At 37.9% G+C, this 24464-nt stretch overlaps 2 protein-coding genes across 3 annotated transcripts in view; one reads left to right on the top strand and one right to left on the bottom strand.

Moving 5' to 3' along the window:
- The window catches only part of UBE3D (ubiquitin protein ligase E3D), a 59823-nt gene extending 57605 nt beyond the window's left edge, over positions 1-2218 (bottom strand). Inside the window, exon 1 of the mRNA XM_014053586.2 lies at positions 2064-2218. Coding sequence (XP_013909061.2) covers positions 2064-2125 — 62 coding nt within the window. The 5' untranslated portion in view covers positions 2126-2218. The remainder of the gene's footprint in view (positions 1-2063) is intronic.
- A 1312-nt stretch (positions 2219-3530) lies between these two features.
- The window catches only part of DOP1A (DOP1 leucine zipper like protein A), a 56598-nt gene continuing 35664 nt past the window's right edge, over positions 3531-24464 (top strand). For both annotated transcript variants that reach the window (XM_087718819.1, XM_087718818.1), the window contains exons 1-8: positions 3531-3577; positions 13886-14076; positions 14726-14907; positions 16224-16394; positions 17032-17221; positions 18577-18675; positions 19745-19844; positions 23847-23956. In XM_087718819.1, coding sequence (XP_087574945.1) covers positions 13939-14076; positions 14726-14907; positions 16224-16394; positions 17032-17221; positions 18577-18675; positions 19745-19844; positions 23847-23956 — 990 coding nt within the window. In that variant the 5' untranslated portion in view covers positions 3531-3577; positions 13886-13938. The remainder of the gene's footprint in view (positions 3578-13885; positions 14077-14725; positions 14908-16223; positions 16395-17031; positions 17222-18576; positions 18676-19744; positions 19845-23846; positions 23957-24464) is intronic.

The raw sequence follows: 24464 nt of genomic DNA, 5'->3' as shown, positions 1-24464 counted from the left end.
TATTTAGGGACTTTTTTGAGCATAGCGCATACACAGAAGGCAGAGCGCGCGCACATGTGCAAACCGGTAGGGAAGGTAAGTGAAAACCACTCCTGCTTTGAAGGCGAGAAGAGACGTAATGATAAAGACACATAAACTATATTCTGACACATCCTTCCACCACAACCTCCTCTCTTCTAACTGATGTTTGAAGAACCCCTGGGAACATCAGCCCTTCCTATTTTACATTTGCTCCTTCAAGCTGAGAGGATCCAGGGCTTGGGGGTTAATATTTTTTCCATTTCCATTTCCATTACAGTTTCCATTTATCCAGGCATCACAAACCCTTTTCGGTGTTATGTATTTTTCACACAGAGTAGCCTTGAGATAATGCAGGCCACAATATACAAAATCCATTCTTGATGTTGCCAACATGCAGTGATTTCCATTCAAACAGTTCAAGAAGTTTAATTCGGTTACAGTATTGCTAGCTAAGCATAAGACAGCCAGTTCGGTCTAGTGGTTAAGGGATCAGGCTTGAAACCAGGAGACTGTGAATTCTAGTCCTGCCTTAGCATGAAAGTCAGCAGGGTGACCTTGGGCCAGTTACACTCTCTCTCTCAGCCCACTCCACCTCATAGGCCTGTTGTGGGGAAAACAGGAGGGCAGAAGGATATTATGTATGTTCGCTGCCTTGAGTCATTTAATAAAGGTGAGGCCAAAATAAACAGCACCACACAGGCTTCAGTGATAAATATGCTTTAATAGAGTACAACACTTTCTGGAGTTTGTTCTGAGAACTCAGCTGCTTTAATTTGAAAGCACAGTGGATGCACACTACAGACATAAGATATGCATACACTGTTTCAGAGGTGGGTTCCTATCAGGTAGAACCGGTTCGTCAAATCTACCGAACCGGTTAGAAGAGGTTCCACCAGTGGACCCAGAAAGCAGGCCACAGCTACAGAAGAGGTTCCAAAGATTTTTGAAACCCACCACTGCCACACACACACACACACACACACACACACACACACACACACACACACACAGACTGACAGAGGGAGAGGGAGAGAGAGAGAGAAAGGAAGAAATAAAGAAAGAAAAAAAAGAAAAAGAGTGAGAGATGAAAGAAAAAAAGAAAAAAGGGACAGAGACAAAAGGAAGGAAAGAAAGAGAGAGAGAGAGAGAGAGAGAGAAGGAAAACACATGGCCTGCAAGCCACTCCCACCAGGTCACATGGCCGGCAAGCCACTCCCACAAAGGAAGCCACACCCACAGAGTAGGTTCCAAAAATTTTTGAAACCCACCACTGCACTGTTTGCGCTTATCTATATGAAGGCATCTAAAAAGAAGAGCAGGGATGGTAAATTAAGAAGGCAAGGAAGCATTGATAGGATATTTTGACAATCAACTCAGTTCTGGTCTTCTCAAACTATTTAAAGGACCAGCACGTGCATTTTAAAGAAAACTTTCAAGTCAAAAGAGATATATTTCTTTTCTCAAAAAAACTTGAAGCCAAGAATATTATTTCATAAATTAAACTTTAAAGAAATAAGTTGCCTGAATCGTGAGGATGTTTGGAAAACATTTTTTTTCAAGGCATTAGACTTCCAATACATACTGCATGTCCTCTAGGCTAACTGTCATCAACTGGTGGTCCGTGAGAACATTTTGTTGGCCCGCAGAAAAATTATTTGCATTTTTTTATATTGCACTAAATACTATTTATCTTTTTTTTAAAAAAAATCATATTAGTGGTCCACGGGATTTAAAATTATGAATTTAGTGGGCCAGAGATCAAAAAGGTTGGTGATCCCTGATGTTGCCTTTAATGTCTGGTAACACAGTCATTTACTAAAGTATGATGGTAGGAGGGAAGTGATGTGGTGGAAGTTTTACAAAAAGTAATCACCGCTGTCTGGATGGAAAATGGGAAGCTAAAGACAGGCCTGTAAGAGAAGAAGCGTTTTCTCCATGGAAAAAAAGAGGGAATATATAACATAACCCGGCAATGCCTGTCCCAAATGAAGCAGGGTGAAAGGGGGGGGGGGAATCAAACATAAAGCAAACAAATAAAGTACCGAATAATCAGCAATCCGCTCTTCATCTTCTCCCTAATCTCCAAGAACAGAGTCGCCTTCATCCCCGTAGCCACTGACTCCAGTTCGAGAGAAAGCAACCCGCGTGTGCAAAACACGCTCCCACGTGGGCCGGAGAAAACTAGGAAAATTGAATCCCGGAAACGTTTTAGGCGAGAGGAGAGCCTCTGCCTTCACACAGCGCCCTCTGCGAGAGAAACCAGTCTTTAAAAAAAGGGCTCTTTAGCACTACCTTTTTAATCGTGGCAAAGAGGTCCTCGGCCGCAATGTGACATCATCTAAAAGGAGATCGCGGTTGCTTAAGGTTACGAAAGAGGATTGCACATTAAACGTTATTTGTGTATCCCCTGCATGGATCGCGCTGTAGTTTTTAGTCCGCTTGAAATGATGGGTGGATGCCGTTGTTTGCTTTCCGTCGCATCACTCCGTGGTAGAATAAGCGGGAAGAGGGATCTTTCCTCCTCCCCCCCCCAACAAGATCTTGCAGTCCGATCCTGTCTACATTTACTAAGAAATCAGTCTCGCTACTGTTATAGTAGCGTGCAATCCTGTCCGTGCCGAGTTGCATTGCAATGAACACGCAGCCGATTTGCAAAGTGCAGCTCCCCATGGTCTGACTAAGCGAGACGCTTTGCAGGTTGGATTCCATTCAAACCACGCTTGTTTAATGTGCCCGGTTAGTGCTACCGATGTACGCTTCCTACCCACGTTCGGAAAAGGGCGGCAGAAAGGAGAAAGGCATGAAACCCCCAATAAACAACCGGTTTCACGATTTGCCTGTCGGCTTCCAAGGAAGAAGCACGCAGAATCCGGTACTCCGCAGAATACCACGCCACATAATCTTAAATCGGCCCGCAACGTTGAGCAAAACACACAGCCGGGCAGTGGGGGACACGCGCGCCAGGCGGGTCAAAGAACTGGGCTTTAGCCAAGCATTTCTTCCCGCTGGCGTGAAACGAATAAAACCAGGCTGGAAACCAGCTCAGCTTTTAGGATACGCTGGGAAAGTCCGGAGGGAGGGGGAGGAAAAATAACAGGAAATGCAAGTCGGCTTTTTGCACCGAAGACCCACCCGCAACTCTCCCCCTCTTTCTCGAAGGTGACTTTCCCTTTAAGGCAGTGTTTCTCAACCTTGGCGACTTTTAAGTCCTGTGGACTTCAACTCCCAGAATTCCCCAGCCAGCTATGCTGGCTGGGGGATTCTGGGAGTTGAAGTCCATAGGACTTAAAAGTCACCAAGGTTGAGAAACACTGCTTTAAGGAACTCGCGGCTATGGCAAAGCTGGAACCGGCGCCCGCTCCACGAGAAGAAGCTGCGCTAATTCCGAGCAGCGCCAGGTGGCGTCATAACGTCAGGCGATGACCGGAGGGAGGGAGGAGGGAGGAAGGAAGGAAAGGAAGCCGCGTGGCATGCTGGGAGCTGTCAGTGCCCGGCTGCGGGGAGGCGGGCGGAGGGAGGTTTCTGCGGCGCGGCTCTTCCGGCTCTGGGCGCCAAGGTAACCCCTTTCGCTCTTCCTTTCTGGCCCTGCGGCCTTTCCCCTTCCCTCGAGTGATGGGCTTTTTAGTCTGTGAGGGGAGGAAGCGCTGAGAGAAAGAGAGTGGGGGGACAGAAAAGGGGGACGGCGGGCAGCGGCACCCTTGTTTGGACCCCTTAGGGGCTTCTCCTTTCCCCGCTTCCTCGGAGCAGGTGCAGAGAGATGGGTAGTAAACCCAGGCAGGAGGCGTAGCCGACGTATTTTCTGGCTTTGTCGGTTGAAAAAGGTGTCTTTGAAACCAAGGAAACAACCCTTACATATGTGCCTGCCAGTCTTTTGCTTAGGAGATGTCACCCTGCCTTCCCGCCCGTTTTATTAATATTCTATAAAAGTGGGGATTCTTGCACACTTGTTTGCCTAAATGCCACCCTAATGTGGCATTTTATGACCTTTTGTTATATTAATTTATTTGGGGTCTTTTTATTAGCTTTACTGTTTCTAATGGGGATTTATACTTTGTAAAGCCGCCTTGAGTCGCCCATGGGCGAATAGGCGGCAATATGAATTCAGTTATAAATAAATAAAATAAAAGTAACGTGTTTTATTTTATCATCTTATTTTAAAAAAGGGAAAAGCCGTCGTGTTTTTCTTCACTTCAAACGTGTAAAGGAGTAGCTAATCCCCCCCCCCCCCCCCCGTGAAGGTATATTCATTCTGTTCTTTAGTGCAGTGTTTTTCAACCTTTTTTGTGCAAAGGCACACTTTTTTCATGAAAAAAAATCACGAGGCACACCACCATTAGAAAATGTTAAAAAAAATTAACTCTGTGCCTATATTGACTATATATAAAGTGTTTTTCCCACGGCACACCTTACACTTTGTCACGGCACACTAGTGTGCCGCGGCACGGTGGTTGAAAAACACTGCTTTAGTGAATAAAGAAACAGAAACTGGGGGATTATTTGATTTTATGGCTGAGAGTGTGTTTTATTTCTTTCAATTTGCCAGTCAAATTGGACTCCTAAAAGCCTGCTTAGACATTCTAGGGCTTCTTTTGATGAAATGTGCATAGGATGGTACAAATACCTTTCCCATCATCATCTCCCTTGCATCTTCTTTATATTTAGCTTCCTGTGCCTAGAATGATGTACTTGCCAATTATACATTCTGTAATGCGGAGTAGCATCTTTTCTTGAAAGCCCATTTGCGCAGAGGGAAAGTTAACAAATCAATTTTTCTTCTTCATTCTATGTCCATAAGGATTGGTTAATGTTACAGTAGTTTTATTATATTTATTTATTGGATGCAGTGACTGGGAAGAGGTTGAAAAGGCTTCTGCCTGTTACTATGGCCCGGAGATATTGTGGGAACCTAAAATATTACTTTAGTGGGGGGAAAGTAACTTTCAGAAAGCTATGTAATGTAAATAAATTTGTTCTTAAGAAATATTTTTTGTATTACAGCCTTCAACTTCATTTTTTTTTGTGCATATTTAGGCTTTTCTCAGTCAAAGAGTACTTTTTCATGAATGAATGATTGCTTATGCCAGTTTCTCTCTGTGTGAAGTTTCTAGGGAAGCTTTGGCTGTAATTTGATGATACAAACTGAAGTATTGATATGGCAATTATTAATCAGAAGATAGACAGGTGAAAAAAAGAATACATGATGAGAGAGATTATGTCTAGTGTATATGACGAAGAAAAGTAAACTCTCTGGATGAGTGTCTACTCATAGCTGCCCAAGAGAATGACCAGGAACATTGAACAAAGCCCAAGGTTTTAACTTTTTTAAAAAAAGCCAGTGGTGAAAAAGTCAGACAGGTAGATGCCATTTTCAGAAAAAACTGGCTACCACCTCCATTTGCTGTTTCCCAAAAGCGTTTGCAACTCTCATCTTTCTTGAGAAGTATTTATCACAGTGTTCATAGGTGCTATCTTCTAAATTAGTCTGGATTTCACTGTTAAAATAAGCTAATAAAATTCAGAGTACATTATAATCTTAGGGTGGTTAAACTTAAAAAGTCAGAAGAAAAAACTCAACTGCTGCTATTATGTATTTAGCATTGCTTGTTGTTTTTAGTCATGTCTCACTCAGTGACTTTATAGCAAGTGCTCTATATGCTACCCTGTCAAACACAGCATTTTTTAATTGTTGTATGTTCATCTTTGCATCAGATTTGATGTTATCAAGCCATCATGTTCTTTGTTTGCCCCTTCTTCTTTGTCCACTAGCCATTCCTTGCCTTCTCCAATGAATTTGCAAGGATAACGTGGCCAAAGTAAATCAGACATAGCCTTAGGATTTTATCTTCCAATGAGGTGTGATTTAACACCTTTCTGTTGGTTACTCTGGCTGTCCATGGTATTCACAGTAATTTACGCCAGCACAACAATTCAGAGACATCAATTCTTCGATCAGCCATTCTTAGTGTTCAACTCTCACACCCCATACATCATTATAGGGAAGGCTATAACTACCCTGCTTTTGGGGTTTAAATCAATATCCCTGCTTTACCAGATCTTATTCATGTTAACTATTTCAATGCGGCCTAAGATTATCCTGCATTTGATTTCAGGAGTAGAATTTTATAATTTACCATTAAATCAGAAATTCTGGTAAGATCCAATTACAAATTGTATAGCAGATGTTTAGTGTTTAGTTTACTGTCCAAGACTCAGATACTCAGATATTTTCCCATTTATTCCCCAGTACTCCAGTTTTCTAAAGTGCTTCTAACAGTCAATGTTTCATGTCCACTGAGCCATAATAATGTATTTGAATTGTACTCATATACCTTCTTTCAATCAGTCTAGCCAATAAAGTCATTTGTTTATGAAATGGCATCTACTAATGGAAAAGGTTTCTCCTTCCACTCATATTCACATCGTTAGCGGAGGGTTGGGGAATCCTGAAGTGTAGATTTGACATAGAAGTGGAAATAAACAAGAGAAATCCTCTCACACGTCTTCCTATCACACAAGAAAAGACATTGAAGAATAAAGAGAGAATGCATTGGGGCTTATAAACATCCTTGGCAATTAAAAATAAACTAGAAATAGAGCGTAACAATAAAGCATATCTGTTTTTCAAATTATTACTTTATTTAAATTAATAAAATAACCCGAGGTAAGGCTGTGAGCTTGATCAGCAAGGTGGGAGTGGCTGTGGGTAAATATCTACAAGTAGTGTAGAGATTCAGAAAATCATGGATCTAAAAAACTTTGAACAACTATTGTGCCTTACAATGTAGTTCTTTGCATGGGAGGTCTCATTTTTTATGATGTTTCCTCTCAAGTGAGGGACTTTCACTATTCAATCATATGCACATAAAGTAGAAATACTACACAAAATACATTTTTTAGATTAATAGCATATTACATTGTTGCTGACATAAGTAAATAAAACCTTGACAGCAGATATTAAAGAGTGATAGTGAAATCTATCACTATCCCTACCATAGGGATAAAAATCTGGATATTTAAGAAATATTTTAAAAACATTTGTATTTCACATGCAAGCAAATTATTTGGTTTTAAATTTAGGTAGGTTTTTTCCATTAAATTGAAATTTCTCAGGAGCAGACATTCTTTTCTGATAACTATAAATATTGGGAATCGAACATTATATTAGACTGCTCACTTGATAATATTTATCTCTCATTCATAAAATGAATTAATGGAAATTAAGGAATTCTGATATTTAAATGTAAAACCTCAGATGCAATTTTAGTAACAGAGGTAGGCTGTATTATTCAACAAAGTGTAGGACACTAAGCTTGGCACTTAATGAACCCATTGCAAAATACTTTGTGTCACCAAACAAAAGGCTAACCTCTCCCAACCCCTGGAGGGGAAAAATATAAGGGAATGTTCTGGTTTCCAGCCTGAAATAAGGTTCTTAAATGCTGCATTTTAGTTTTATTACAAATTATAATATAGGAGATCTGGACAAACCAACAGGCTGAGTCGGGAAAGTTTTTGAAAAGTAAAACAAAGGAACTGGTTTCTAAGATAAAGAAATATAAACGTTTGGTTAATGTTTCACTGGTGGTAAATCGAGCAAATATCATGGAAGAGATTCTGTTATCAGCAATTGTTAGGACATGTTTTGCCCTGATGATTGGTAAAAGGGCTAGGCACATAGCACTTTCTTCCCTGGTCTAGAAAAACAAGTGAAAGCTTTTAGGAGGCGGTACAGTAGTTCTATAATGCTTTTGTTTTAGCATAGGCAGACCATGTGAGGTCCACCAAGGAGAATTTCAAGTGAACTGTCAGAAGGTCAGAGTTAGGTTGTATTGTCTGGATACAAAGGAAAACACATCTGAGGTGATAAACAGAGATTCATTCATTCATTCAAAACATTTATATAGCCACCCATCTTTCAACTCTGGTTACTATATACATGTTTTAAATAAATCTAATATGTATATCTGCTGCCAAAGGAATGATAAAGAGAATGTATACATTTGTATTGCTATTGCACTACAAGATGTTCTGACATCTTATAAAGACAACAGTATGCCTCCCCCAATAGTCTGCATTTCTGATACTAGTATTTTTTTAAGTCATTATTCCATTGATATATGTTGCATTTATTTTAACAAAAAATATTTTCAGTTATTACCAAAACGTATTTCATACATTCTGTTCCCAGTTTGGGTTTGTGATAGAATATGTAAAGCTCTTAAGGCTCTTAAGGCTGAATTGAAGCAGTGTTTTTCAAACAAGCATAAAATGTGCTGAGTCTCACATAGCAATAGATAAAATATTCCTTATTCTAAAAGTGCAAAATAAGTAAACACTTTTGTTTTGTGGGAATGATTTAATTAAAGAAACTTTTAATTATTTCTGTAATGTAGAAAATATTTATAATTGTATCTGCATAAAATTCTAAGCAATACAAAGCAACTTTCTAGCAATGGAGATTCAGAGTAGCCAATTTTATGTGTAATATTTAACAGTAATTAGAGTTAATGCACATGTTTAGCTTTGCTAATGTTAGATTTCCTTCCTTCCTTCCTTCCTTCCTTCCTTCCTTCCTTCCTTCCTTCCTTCCTTCCTTCCTTCCTTCCTTTTCATTCAAGTCCCCACTGTTGACCCCTGGTGACTGCCTTGGCAAGCTTCCAAGAAGTTTTCTTGGCAAGATTGCAGAAGTGGTATGTAATTGCTTCCTTCTTAGGGCTTAGAGAGAATGACTGGCCCAAAGTCACTCTCCTGGCTTCATGTCTAAGGCAGGAATAAAATTCAAGGTCTGATGCCTATCAAACTGTTCTACTGCTTTTTCATATTCACCATTAAATTATTGTATTGGTACATGAGATCCCTTGTTTAAATTAGGAGTCTAAAATGTAATTTTCAATTAACATTCTGCCTATAATTGAACTACTTTAAATCTAGACTTTCAAAATTAAGTAGTTTAGTGGTTCTATATTACTAAATCCCATATATTAATTAAATCATTGGTAATAAATGTATATGACATGTATGGGTAATTCTGGCTACCAAGACATGTGTTTCTGCATATTTTCTCTCCAAATATTGGAAAATTCATATCCCCCTTTTTCAGCAATTATGATTAGAGGAGGCTCCAGTGACTTCTGAAAAAGTGATGGAGGGCTTCAATTTGCCTGCCTTGGTCTTATCAATTCTTTCATAGGACAGAAAGCCTTTTATTGCTTTAGAAAGGATGGACTTCGCAAAAACATGGCACAATATAAATAGAATCATGACTGTGAAACAGAACCAGGAAATGATGATTTATATCTAAAAGATTTACAGCATTTTGACTAGGGGATGGAATTATTGCTACAGTGAGTACGATTGCCTATTCTATCAAGAACAGGCCAATATTGGAATCTGAGTCTGATTTAGAGTGGCAGAAACAGAGTGAAACGTACAAACAGAAACACCCCTTGTTATTAAATTAAAAGGCCACAATAATAGAGATGTAAAAGATGCTTCAGAAAGCAGAATCAGCCAGGCTGCTGATGTGGATGGACCTTAATAAAATTGAAATTAAATTGAGTTACACTTGCAGCTTCATTATGAGCTCCTGTCTAGATTCTTAGGCTACCTGAACACAGGCGAGTTCAGATATTGACTTTTTCAGTTTATTATAATATGCTATCTTGACTTTTTCAGCTATATCAATATTTTACTACTACTGTATTCTGAATAATTAAAATGTTTTCATTCATTTTGTGAAGCATCACTTATTTTTATTCTTTTACCAAATGGAATATTTAGCATGCACTGAATAAAGTTTTGATTTTGTTATTTGATCATAGCATCTAGAAAAACCTAATTTTCTTACTATATGACCAGTTGGAATGTAACTAGAATTTTCTTTATAGAAAAAAAATTGGAATTATTCAGTATGCATTTCAAATGACAGAAAAAAATCTGAGAACTCATTAAATATGTAGCTTATCTTCTTTATATACAAATGTTCAATCATTGTTATCTATAATAAGAATCATTTCAGAGAGTTACATATATATTGCCATACATCTGCAGTATCTTATATTGGTTTCTGTCATGTAATCACTTATAGAAGAATAACTTCTATAGATATAGTACTTTCGTTGATGATAGTTATTCCATTTCTTAAAGGCAATATTCAGAAGTTATAAAATAGGCTTGTTACTATGTTTGTGAATTGTATTGGGTTACAAAAACTATCACCTGTGCCTAAAATAAGAAAGCTTATATTTGATATTCAAAATTATATTACCTTTGAGCGCGAAATGTCTATGTCATAATCAGTCCATTGGCAGTTATATGCATTTGTTTAAGACTCTAAATCAGGAACCATTGCCATATAGAATGGTAGTTAATTATAGAATTATCTGCTATTTGAATGGTTTTTTAATATTCAATGATAATCCAAATTGTCAGTATATTTATTGATTTCAAGTGTATCCTTTGGTTCTATAGATTAAATGCAGTAAAAAGGGCAAGATCTGCTTTATCTCTGAGAAATAATGAAAGGATGAGAAAATGGTTCATTTTGAGATTACAGTTCACTTTATTTTTTTCAACAGTTCAGCAATTTAATTTGTAGAAAATGTTTGCCAGTTTCCTCACAGCATTATGGAATCCATTTGACACGTGATATTGCAGTAGTGGCAATAATGTCCTTTTGTCCTTTGTATCTCTATGACAGAGGAATCTGGAGAACTTATATGGGAGAAAAGACATAAAAGAAAAACATCTTAATTAGATGTGCACAATTCCATAGGTTTGAGAACCACATTCCAGAAGCAAAGTCTATGGACGGGGATGTTTGAGGATAAAATAGTTGTTTTAAGTTTCTGAAAGACTTATGGGACCAAGAATTTCATTTATGCTTCCCAGAAAGCTCCAAAAATGTTCCCTGAGCCCACAATTTTATTTGTACAGGACCTTCTCCAGGAGACATTAGAAGTTTAAAAAGAGAATCATTCCTGATTTATAGATTGATGTGACTTTTTTTTTATTACGACACAGTTAAGACAGGGCTTATCCTCACATCCCTATAAATGCAAGATGAGCACGTGACCCGACAAATGCGCGCATGGCAAAAGCGCACCAACAAAACCGCGGCGAGAAAACCGCGACGTCATACATGCACCCACAACAACGCGCCGATAAAACCGCGCCCACAAAAGCGTGATTTCAGTTAAGGTAAGGGTTAGGTTTAGGGTTAGGTTTAGAACTCGCGGTTATTACTTTTTTGTTGAAGGTGTGCTTTTGTCAGTGCGCTGTTGTCAGCAATTTAGAACTTGCGGTTTTCTCAGTGCGCTTTTGTCGAGCGCGCATTTGTCGGTGAACCAGATGAGCATACCCCAGTAACCAATTTTTAAAAAAATATCTTTTATTTATGGTGTTATCAATTTCATTTCCAGTTAAGAATTGAGGTAGATTAAAGTTGTTTTTAACTGTTCCGGTTTTAAAGTTGACCTTCCTTCTTCCTTGGTACATTTTTTTCCATGGATACAGTGAAGTATGCATGAACAATATTGCAGCCATTGCAGAATCCCCATGGGTATTCGATTGCTGTTTGGGTGCCTGACAATTGGCTTTCAATTATGACGCTTGCAGCATCCCACAGTTATGTAATTGTTTCTGATCTTCCAGCCTAGCTTCCTGCAAGTCACTCATGTTCCTGCCACTTTTCTGCTCACTCATGCACCTGCCTGCACTCCAAAGGGCCTGCTTGTAGTACCTGCCCTCCGATCCATGTTCCTAGGTGCCCGCCCATGTCACCCATAGTTATCATCTTGCCGGCCTGCTTGCCTGAAAGTCTCAGTCTTCAGTTAACCTGCATGACTTAACGGTTGTGTTAGGGTGACACTTGGCAGAATGGGAAACCAAGCCAGGGAGGCTATCAATCATTATCCTTAACTTGTAGTGCATTAAAATGAAATGGACAGTGCCACTTGCCAGGCTTGTTAGTGCAGTTGATGGCAGTGCAATTTATGTCAGCTTTTCTCCCAACTCATAAATTGGAAGATAAGATTTGGCCAACAAACTGATGGGCCTTAGATGCCATGAACAACATTCATGTCATGTGTAGAGACAACTAATTATTCAAGTGTTTGACAAAGTAGATGTCATGAAAGTTACTGCACAAGTACAATTTTGAATACAATAGTGAAGTGTTTTTCTCTCCTACCCTATACTTGTGTTGATAATGAATATGTCTCTTCCAAGTTGATTGAACTTAAAAAAAAAATCTGGCCATTTCATTTGTGGAGTAATCTCTTCATCTTAATAGGTCTTAAATCATGATCTGCATATATCTGACTGCTAAAAAGCTACCAATACTGTGCAGTTCAAAGTTGGTTTGTTGTTTTACATAGTCTGTTTTGTTTTCTGCGTTCATTTTGTTGTGCTTTGAAGAATTTAGGCTTTGGATTCTTCCAGTTCTTTTGGATTCTTCCAGTACATTTTTAGTTTTTATAGCTGCATGATGCTTTGTTTCACACTTGCTTATTGCTAAATCTGGATTATTACCAAGGTGTAAAATTAGTTTTTGTAACACCTATTTGAAAATGATACTTTAGTTGCAGTTATATCTGCTTAGCAATTCTGTCATAGGGGCAATTCTGTTAAAGAGATATGTATCCTCTCTCTTTTATCGGAGCCATGGTAAAAATATTAAATGATTAAGCTGATGATGATTCATCCCCTTATACAGCCACTGTTGGAACATTTCAAGTTCCTTCCTTGTCTTGCAAAAGCAAGAGTGTTCCTACAAGGAGCAACAAGTTTACAATCCTTTATTGATGGCTATTATGCACTTACTAATGCCAGAAAAATGTCTTGCAGTACCGTATAGAATACTGTAAATAGACAGATTGGAAAATAGTGTTGCAATAAAATGTGTGAAATATGTGAAATTGTATGTGAAATATGTGAAAATATATAAAAATCCAAAGAAATTGTTTAGGACTTGGAATACTAATAGCTATCATAATGTTAACAAATAATTTAAAAGTCCTGATGATTTTGTTAGAAATTAAAAAATTGTGACTAGCAATAAAAAGACTAATTTCTTTTTCTTATTGGAGTATCAATCATTTTCTAATTCGTTGAGTTTCTCCTGAAACTTTCTACAATGAAATGACCCTCCAGATCTACTTTGTAGATATATTAATTTGATATTATTTTGAATTGAAAGAAGGGTCAACAGAGAGAAGGGCTACAGAGTTTTTCATATATTTTTACTTATTAATTAAATTTGTATAACACCCATCTCCCTATTGTGTGCCTCTGGGAAGCTTACAACACTGTATCCGTTCATTCTCTGGAACAGGGGTGTCAAACTCGCAGCCGGTGAGCCAAATGCGTCACGTGCTGGTTTAGCTAAGGGGGGGGGGTCCTGATATATCATGTGACGTCACTGTGACGCAGTGAGTTTGACACCCCCACTCTAGAAATTTCCTGATTCCCTGAAATATTAAAAATTGGGTCATCATTCAAAGTAGAATTTATATTCAGAGAAGGTGTCTCTGCCCACTGTATATAATCCCTTCCTTTGCTCCACAAATCATATAATTTAGGATGGTATTCCAAGTCCCCAGGAGTGACTTATATATTTTATTCACTTATTAATAAAATGTATATAGTCACCCATTTTCACAAAAAGTGACTTGGGTGGGGTTGCCTGAAGATGAGTATGCTGGAGGTCTAAAATGGAATTCCTTCCACTCTTAGTTCACAGCAGCTATTATTTTTTGCAGATTTCATGGTAATTATATTCAACAGGGTGCAGTATCTACTTGTTATTATTACTTTGACAAGATAAAAAACTGGAGTTGGTGAAATGTGAATATGTCTTTTCCAGCTAATACTTTTACATGCATTGCAAATTGATCTCTGGTGGGATCCTGCAGGAGGATGAATGCAGAGGAGCTGGAGCTGCTGGCTGATTCCAAGTATAGGAACTATGTAGCAGCTGTCGACAAGGCACTGAAAAGCTTTGAGTACTCTAGTGAGTGGGCTGATTTGATTTCATCTCTTGGAAAGCTAAATAAGGTATGAATGGAGAGGCCTTCTGATCGAGGGGGGAAATATGCCATGGAATAAAAACAACCTTTAAATTCACTTTATTGTTATAGGCTGTTGTTTGATGAAATTGGAGTAAAATGTTCTGTATAGTTTATATATGTTGTTTTATAATTGTTACACCAGACAAAATCTGACTCTTGTTTTTATATAGTACGTATTAAAGGGAACGTAAGAGCAGAATTTATGCCTGATCTTTGGGAGTGATTCTTTCCACGCAGTTGCCATGATATAATGCATTCTATTCATGAAGAGGTCTTAAAGATGCTTTAACGCACTGGGCCTGAGGGGGAGAGGAAGTTAATGAATGCACTTCTGCTAGCATGACATTAGTGTAAATAAAATACAGATCTTTTTAACAATACATAGCAACAAATAATATACTGTTTTTGCACATTATTAATATGTAAATAAATATTCATATGTAAATAAGTTAATAATGAAAGCCAGTTTGCTAAATAAGAACTTAGGGCATCTACATTCAAGAATTGGTTTTCTTACTGTATCATGATTTGCCTGATACCATATACTCAGAAAATTTGCTTTTAATCCAATAAATCATTTTCTGACTAAAGTTATTTGAATACCTTCCAAGAGATCTAACAATGTTTTTTGTCAGGTTCTTCAAAATAATGCGAAGTACCAAGTTGTACCTAAAAAGTTAACCATAGGGAAGCGCCTTGCACAATGCCTTCATCCTGCCCTTCCTGGTGGGGTGCATCGGAAGGCCCTGGAGACATATGAGATTGTTTTCAAAATCATTGGCCCCAAGCGCCTGGCCAAAGATCTCTTCTTGTACAGGTAAGCAAAATTACATTTCAATCGTGGTCTTATTTTAGTCAAACAGCTTTTACTGTAATACATTTTTCTACAATAGCAGTTCATATGCCATACTGCTCTCAATGTGTTTGATTACAGTTCCCATTGTACCAAATTATATAAACATCAACTAGAAACTTCCATATTGGAGCAAGCACTCTCTCCCCCCTCCCCCCTCTCTCCCTTCCTCCCCCTCTCCCAATTTACTGATATAGCCAATTTCTCATTCAGTGAACCACTTTTTCACTGTGATTCATATCAATTATATGATTACACAAAGTTATTTGCATGGAATTATATTTAACAGATATTTAGCAAACATCCTCTCCTTCCAATTAGTCCACTTTTCACTGTATAGCAGTGGCCCCAACCTTTTGGGCATCAGAGAACAGTTCTGTCGAGAGAGGTTTTTCTGCGGACCGGATCGGGGAGGGGGGCATGGTTTCAGTGCTACCTGCATCTCGTGGATGGGGCTTCACTTGTTTGCGCATCCCATGGCATGCCATCCTTTTGCATGCCTCAGGCCGCTGCCAGTTCACAGAGCGAGGGTTTGGGGATCCCTGCTGTATAGCATATTCATATATTTTATGTATCGGTGACCATATTCATACAGTACTCTTAACCAGAGCAGTTTAAATTGCTGCTCTCAACCAACAGATAAAATTTGGTTAATGTTAAACTTTGGGGGCTTCATATGGCTTGTTGTGCATCCCATTCATTAGCTCAGTGTTTCTCAACCTTGGCAACTTGAAGACGTCCGGACTTCAACTCCCAGAATTCCCCAGCCAGCATTCGCTGGCTGGGGAATTCTGGGAATTGAAGTCCGGACGTCTTCAAGTTGCCAAGGTTGAGAAACACTGCATTAGCTTATGATTTAATATATCGTGCAAAATAAAAAAAATGTGAATTTTTCAATAACTATGTATTATGCAAGCATAACTGCTAATATGGCTGTAAAAAAAGCAGGCTAAACAAGGATTTTATAATTAAATGTTTCTATAATTCTTTTATTAAGCGAGCTTATATGATTAGTTACTCTGTAACAACTGTCTAACAGAAAAAGAAAATTGAGTGGTCGTTGTAGTCGTTTGCACTGCAGTTATTATTGGAGGTTCTCAAATGGATCTAAAATTGCACCGCATGCAACTAGAAGCTCCATTTTATGTATGGACTGCACAGCCACAATACACGTTACAGTATGTCAATGAACTGGTATACAAAGCAGTTTTGTGTTTCATACCTGTGACGCTGACCTCTGTGTTTTTTGTTTTGTTTTGTTTGCTTGTATATTTCTACAGTTCTGGCCTATTTCCTCTTCTTGCTAACGCTGCAATGTCTGTTAAGCCAGCATTGCTCAGTTTGTATGAAATGTATTACCTTCCTTTGGGCAAAACATTGAAACCAGGCCTGCAAGGGTTGTTAACCGGGATCCTTCCGGGTTTGGAAGAGGGGTCTGAGTATTATGAAAGGTAAGGCTGAAGAATAATGGAATGTTACTGTAACCAAAACTTATCTTCCTTGTTTTAATTGGTTATGATACGAAAGTTAACTTTCTGAAAGAAAAAAAAACCCAAAGATTTTGGTGCATAAGTCTTTAAAAAGCTGTTGGAAGTTCCAGCTTCAATATCAAACTGTTTTTCTTCTTTCTTGTATTCAGATTCTGAACGATAGATTCTGTTGTGATTGAACTGGGAAAAATCTGTTGTGCCTAACTTTTGTAAGAAACACAGGTTCAATCACAATTCATTATAATTCATGCAGGACCAGCCAAGCAAGAAAAGCCATCTATGTGTAGTTACTTTAGCATTCTGTCTGAATCATAATCCATAGTATATTCCTCCTCTGTATCTATTGTTTAGAATTCTGGTTTATTCTAACTTTTAAATTGGTCACATATTTGTTTCCAATAAGAAGATAACCTTCTCAAATAAAATACATTATGCATCTGTTTCTAAAAAGATACAGGAGAAGGGAAGAAGTTAATATTAGCCCTACCTTCCCAATGCATTCCACATGATAAAAAGCCTTCTCTAGAAGCATCATTTCTTGTTTTCTTTTATTCTTTCTGGATTTTTATTTTGTCCTTTATTGTTGCTTGTGTTCCAGAACTAACACTTTACTAGAGAAAGTTGCTGCAGCAGTGGACCAATCAGCTTTCTACAGTGCACTGTGGGGTAGTCTTCTTACTAGTCCTGCAATTCGGCTGCCTGGCATTACTTACGTCCTCTCCCATCTCAACAGGAAGCTTTCTATGGAGGACCAGCTCTATATCATAGGCAGTGACATTGAATTAATGGTAAATGTTTATGAACCCATAATGATAACTCTTGGTTCTTTGCCTTCCTACTTTTTTGATGTAATCATTGCATAAAGAAACAATGCCTAGATAGGAGCTATGGTGGCACAGTGGTTAGAATGCAGTATTAAAGTGTTAAAACTCGCTGCTCACTGCAAGGAGTTTGACTCTCACCGACTCAAGGTTGACTCCGCCTTCCATCCTTCCGAGGTCGGTGAAATGAGGGCCCAGAATATTTTGGGGAAATATGCTGACTCTGTACATTATTTAGAGAGGCTATAAAGTACTGTGAAGAGGTATATAAGTCTAAGCAGTAGCTATTGCTATAAGTGAAAGGCCACTCTCAATTTAAGCAATTTGATAGAAGGCGGACTTGTCACAAAAGACACCTTCTTCTGTGTTCCTTCCTGCCAAATCTCCCAGTAAGTGATGATTTCCTCTTCATATATGTCCCACATATTACTGTGCAATTCCCAATATTATTCCAAAAATGCAAAGGGCCTATTAAGTATAATCCTTATTGTCATTGTACATAAATACAACAAAATTGGTTCGTTTTTAAGTTATTAAAAGTTATTAAGTTATTAAGAACCTATATTATACAAATTTTGATTACTTTGTTCCTTGATTATATTTGACTCATTATTACAAAACCGAAGAGTACAAAATAATTGTTTATTTATTAAGTGAGACTCAGGATGTTTTAGCTCACACTTGTACAAGGACAGGATTCTTATATATAATTCTTATGAATTATTTTCAAATTGTGCATACCAGTGGTGGGTTTCAAAAAAATTTGGAACCTCTTCTGTAGGTGTGGCCTGCTTTCCGGGTCCACTGGTAGAACCTCTTCTAACCGGTCCGGTAGATTTGACGAACCGGTTCTACCGAATAGGTGCGAACTGGTAGGAACCCACCTCTGGTGCCTTCCTTATTATAGTATTTTTGGTCTGAGAAGTGGATAATTCTAATAGTTCATATATTTTCCTTGCTGGTGTAGTCTCTGTTCCTTTTAAATCAGACCTTTGGCACTGAGCCAGTTCAGTTTATTGATTTCTCTCTTACAAATGGCATGTTTCCTGATTTATGTAATGCAGCTATCCTTTTCCTCAACAGTTATTGGGCATCCGTGCATAGGTTTATATACCAGTATTTAAAATCCAAAATCCAGTCTACAGAAACAGAGGAATGCACAATTATGTGTATCATTCCATGCATAGAGAGAAAATTGGAAGAAAAATTATCTGAATAGGGATTGCAAGTATCTAATGTTTTCATAAAAGTGTATTGGTTTAGAAAAGTAATTAAATAGCTTTATTAACCTGTGTTCCTTTCTAATGGCAATTTTATTTTAGGTAGAAGCAGTAAGCACTTCAGTGCAGGATTCCAGTGTCTTAGTACAGAGGAGCACACTTGATCTCATATTATTCTGTTTTCCATTCCATATGAGTCAGGTAAAGTACTTCCAAATCTTTATTGAGTGAAGTACTAATACGTTACCCACACACACAAAAAATCAGTTTTCTTTTCTTCAAATTTCCCGTATCTGCATATTATTCTAGTGCAGTGTTTCTCAACCCTGGGGACTTTTAAGTCCTGTGGACTTCAACTCCCAGAATTCCCCAGCTGGCTGGGGGATTCTGGGAGTTGAAGTCCATAGGACTTAATGTCCCCAAGGTTGAGAAACACTGTTCTAGTGGGAAACAGCAACTCTTCAGTTGCTAGACTTCTATCTCCTGTATTCAAAACTTCCTTTCAAAATTCTATAGATGAATAGCGTATTGGAAATAAAAGAGTTCCTTTTAGTTCTGGTGGCATATCTGTTATCTAATTCATGCTTGATGAAATAAATAAATAAAATAAAAATAAATCTTAAAGAACACAGCACTCAAAACATCTCCTGTGCTTTGGAAATGGCACCCAGAGCCATGTTTTTTCATGGGAAAGTATAACCTGTTTACTTCAGCCATCCTGCTTCCTTGTCATCTTTCTAGTATAAAAATGACGCTACAAATTCTTCAAAATTGATGCTTCATAAAGTACAGGAAAACATGGGAAATGGCTCTTATCATTAAAACAGATGAATCTTTTTCTAGGTTGCTGTGGCTGCTTCAGTAGCTGCTTCTTATATAACTAAGCATGTTTGACCCCTTTACATTTTATAGCATGTTGTTTAATTTCATTTCTGGAAATTTACTGGTGAAAACTGCTTTTGGTATTTTTGAATCAGTCTCTGTGCTTAGATTTGTAAACTTGACTATTCAGATTTGCTTTAACCTTGTGGGATAAGAAGAAAAAAATATGTCTTTTCTCATGCTAATTATTTTTAAATCTTGTACTTGGGCGCTATGTTATATTCACCTATTTCTTGCTACTAAAGATAATAAAGATGCATTCATATTTCAGTTGCAGCCCATATACATTTCTATTGGTACTTGAAAATGAAGTTGATAATCATTTTTCCATCATATAATGAAAGTTTTGAATGTGACACTTGTTTAAATGTGACATTCCCAATTTTAGGCAACACGCCCAGACATGATCCGAATTCTTTCAGCATCTCTTCATGTAGTGCTACGCAGAGACATGTCACTCAATAGGAGGCTTTATGCCTGGCTTCTAGGTAGGTTATAGGATTTATATACTTATACCTATGCATATATCATTTGTATTTGAAATGTGCAATCTACTTATCAATCTGCAAAAAAAAACTAAACAAAAGTGCGGAATTTTAATGAAAAATCAAAGAATACTATTTAACACATGAACACTAATGCAAAATAATTGAATCAATAAGAGCCATTGGTATAGTGGTTAAACAAGAGATCATGAGGTCTAGTCCTGCCTTAGGCACAAAGCCAATCACTTTGTCTCAGGCCTAGGAAAAAAGAGACAACAAGCCACTTCCAAAACTTTTGTCAAGAAAACCATATAGACTTGACTGGGTAGTCTCCGTGAATCAAAAATTAACTTAAAGGCAGGTACATGTGCACTTACACACAAACACACACACACACACACACACACACACACACACACCAGTTTTTGTTACTAATAGAAAATATAATAGGCCATTTAAGTCCTAATTACCTTATTGTTGGGGGATTGCTGCTATAACTTTGCAACTGGAGCTACGTATTCTGCAAATTTTCTATTTTCTTTAATTATTTTCAAAATCAAAAATATTTAAAGTTTTTTTTAAAGTTCCCACAAAAAATCATCATTAACATGAGAGGTGGGTTGCTGCCGGTTCGTCCCGGTTTGGCCGAACCGGTAGCGCCCCGGAGCAGCTGAGAGCGAACCAGTAGGGTGGCTCTTTTGGTCTACCTGTCCACTCGTGTTCTATACCTGTTTTTATGGCAAAAGGCAAATTGCACACACATGGACAGCGTGCGGTGCCTGCGTAAGTCCCGACAATCAGCTGTTTATCACAGAGGTGGTGGATTGTGCACACACGCGCAGTGCAAGTCAGGCGTGCGCACGAACGGAATGTGCACATTTGCATTTAGCGAATCGGTAGTGAAGGTAAGTGCAATCCACCACTGATTAACATATTTAGTTATCTTTCCAAATTAAATTTGTGCAAAAGAGATCTTATTAATAATAGTGAGAAGCTTGTTTGATATGGTAATTATTCCAGTTCCAGGTTCTGCTTTCTCTACACAGACTTTAGAGGTATAATTTTTGGATACTTTTATTAGTTTAGCCTTTTCCAGTCTGGAACCCTCACAAAAATTGACCATGCTGATCAGGAACAATTAGGATTAGGGCTAACCCCCTCACCCCTCCCCACCATTCAGAAATAACAAGGGAGTGTCACTGCAGCTTTGTGAGTAGTTAATGGGTCTGATTATTTAGTAAATAATCCCATAGTTGGGATGTCACCTTTAAAATCCTACATCGCTTGGTACTTATGGGATCATCTCTTCCCAATTGGGAGAGTTCAGTTCATTCAAAATGCAGTCTCTAATTTAATCACAAGAATGAACCAAAGGAGAATAGTACTCTTAGACTGAAACAACTCAGTATTTATGAGCTCATTTCTGATGACAAATCTAAACCATAGTTGTAAAGATTATAATATGAAGCCTTGTTCTGTAACCATGTAAATTAAATGCTTTTTCCTGTTCAACCATTTCATGCACAAAGACTTCCAGTTTTGAAATATCAATCTTGTATTGAATTATGAATATGGTAGCTAGACTTATTTTGTCAACAAGATTTTCACTAACTGGCTATAATTTGGAAAGTGTTTGTGCTTGTGAGACAATATACAGGTAGTCCTTAACTTAACAGCAGTTAATTTAGTGACTGTTCAAAGTTACAACAGCACTGAAAAAAGTGTCTCCTCTTCGCTTTTACTACTACTACTACTGTTGCAGCATCCCCATGGTCATGTAATCAAAATTCAGGTATTTGGCAACCTGAGTCATATTTATTTATGGTTGCAATGTGCTGGGGTCATGTGATCACCCTTTGTGACGTCTGGGAACATAGTCAATGACAAAGCCAGATTCACTTAACAACTGTGTTACTAAGTTAACAACTGTGACAAAAAAGTTGTAAAATGGGGAAAAAACTCACTTAACAACTGTCTCGCTTAGCAACAGAAATTTTGGGCTCAGTTGCAGTCACAAGTCAAGGACTATCTATAGTTTTGTAGTTTTACTGTGATTGTAATGCACCCAGAGTTGTGCTGCAGAATAAATTGCCATACAAATGCAGGGGAACCTCTGGTCACAACCATAATTCATTCCATAACTTTAGCCACAACCCGATGTGGTCATGACCCAAACCTAATTTTTGAAATTTGGTGCTTACCAAAAAAAGTGGTGCGGAAGAGGGAAATCAGCCATGAAAAAAAAATGTGAATTTTTTGGTTGGAACCCAATTTGGTCATGGTCAGAAACATTCGAGGCCAGAGGTTCTACTGTATATTAAATAAATGCCCCACAGTTCAGCTTTCAAGAATGTCATGAGTCTCTCTCTCTCTGTCTCTCTCTCTCTCTGTGTCTCTCTCTCTCTGTCTCTCTCCCTCTCTCTCTCTCTCTCTCTCTCTCCTATATCCATATCCATCCATCCATCCATCTCTCTATGTCTCTATGTCTATGTCTATCGATATCTATCATCTATCTATCATCTCTCTCTCTCTCTTTATCTATCTATCTATCACCTCTGTCTCTTTATTATCCATCTATCTGTCTGTCTGTCTGTCTGTCTGTCTGTCTGTCTGTCTGTCTGTCTGTCTGTCTGTCTATCTATCTATCTATCTATCTATCTATCATGTCTCTTTCTTTATTATCTATCTATCTATCTATCTATCTATCTATCTATCTATCACTAAATAAAGCAAAAGCACAATGCCTTCTCTCTCTCACACACACACACACTCACTCTCACTCACGCACATAGAGGGGAGATGTCATATGGACTTATGTACATGACCAATATCACCTAATGGGAAAGATGCCAATGGATTTAGCTCTTCTCCCCAACTATTTTTTATTTGATGTATTGATAGCATTTTTAGCTTACCTTACTCTAGAGCAGTGGTTCTCAACCTTTGGGCCGGGACCCCTTTGGGGGTCGAATGGCCCTTTCACAGGGGTCGCCTAAGACCATTGGAAAAGACATATTTTTGAAAAAATACGGAAAACATAAAATAATCTTATGGTTGGGGGTCACCACAACATGAGGAACTGTATTAAAGGGTCGCGGCATTAGGAAGGTTGAGACCCACTGCTGTAGAGGCTCTAGGCAACATGTAAAATAATCGGAATATAATACAAAGCAATTCCATAAAACAATATGATTTGATATTCATATAATATTTAGCAATGTAGTTCCTTAATTTGTTGATCTGAAGCAGTTCCCCATTATACGGAGCATATTATACTACCTGTTAGGAGTGTTTTAAGACTGCATGGATTAATTGCTCCATTGCTGCTCCTTCCTAATTAAACAAGTAGGGCATGCCTCTTCCTTATTAGCAATTGTTTATGTTTCTTTCTTAGAGGATGGAACCAGATATGCCATCCAGGCTCTCCTGTACTCTAAAGTAGACAATTATTCCTCAGATACGTTCCATTGCAGTATTAAAGTGAAATTCGGGTATTGGTCCAATCAGATTCTGTAAATAGCACACATATCTGCTTTGCTTAAGGCAGCAACATGTCATCTGCAGTCTTATTACATAATTATTCTCTAGAGTACATTTACATATTGCAGGATTTTTGTAAGAGTTATGGTGGCAAGGTAATCCTCACAAAGCACCTTTAGGATTCAGATACTGTACATGTTCATAAATGTATGGATGCATGTGCATTTTGCAAAATTGCTACTATTTCAGTGACTTAAATCCTTGTGAAATAAAATTGTGGAGTCTGCGTAAAATTAACTTTGGCATTTGGGAATCTTTATAGTTACAAAAGCAGCCTTATGTTTTGCTCTTATTAAATTGGTTTCCTTTTATTAAATTTAACTTAAAATGGTCTTTCCTCTTGCCAACAATATTTGGACGGCAAAATGGTGAGTTCTCATAAGTTCTCATCTTGTGCTCCTGTTCTTTGTTCTTGGTTTGCCTAAGCATTGCATTGATTGGGCTTTTATTTTTATTTGCTTGAAGGTTTTGATAACAATGGGGCTATTACAGGACCTAGAAGTACACGAAATAGTAATCCTGAAGAGCATGCTACATACTACTTCAATACATTCTCTAAGGAAATGCTAGTTCAGGTAATACATTTGTGTGTGTTGGGCAGAAAAAGATATATATGTGTTGTACCACTTTCTGAGTCCTGAAGTTGTTCATGGTGTGCTCTTTTTTGCTATAGCATCAGGAATAAATATTGGCAAATTAAACTGAACATGGATTGTCAGTTATGTAATGTGATATATAAAGTATCCTTTTCCCATAGAATAGTCTTAGGGTTGTTGGGATACACTACAGTTCAGTCCCCAAGAATACCATCTGTGTATTCAAAACACACCTACACCCACACCAAAGAACAGGTTCTATAAACAGGAAAGATGAACATGCAATAAGATCTCCTACTGAGGAAGATCATGATGGATTTTGCTCTTCCCCAAATATATTTGTTAGATTTATAAACTGGCTTACTGAAGAAGTTCTAGACACTGCATAAAATAATCAGACTACAATAAAAATAGCAATACAATAGTATTGTAATACTATTACAGTAACGGTACCAACAGTAATGGTGCAGATCTTTGTGTGTGGCTG

This window comes from Thamnophis sirtalis, unplaced genomic scaffold (genome assembly GCF_051295495.1).
Source record: "Thamnophis sirtalis isolate CommonGarterSnake01/CBP01778 unplaced genomic scaffold, rThaSir2_p1.2 scaffold_6, whole genome shotgun sequence".
NCBI lineage: Eukaryota > Metazoa > Chordata > Lepidosauria > Squamata > Natricidae > Thamnophis > Thamnophis sirtalis.
Note: the sequence above shows the minus strand (reverse complement) of the source record. Positions and strands in the feature narration are given on the sequence as shown.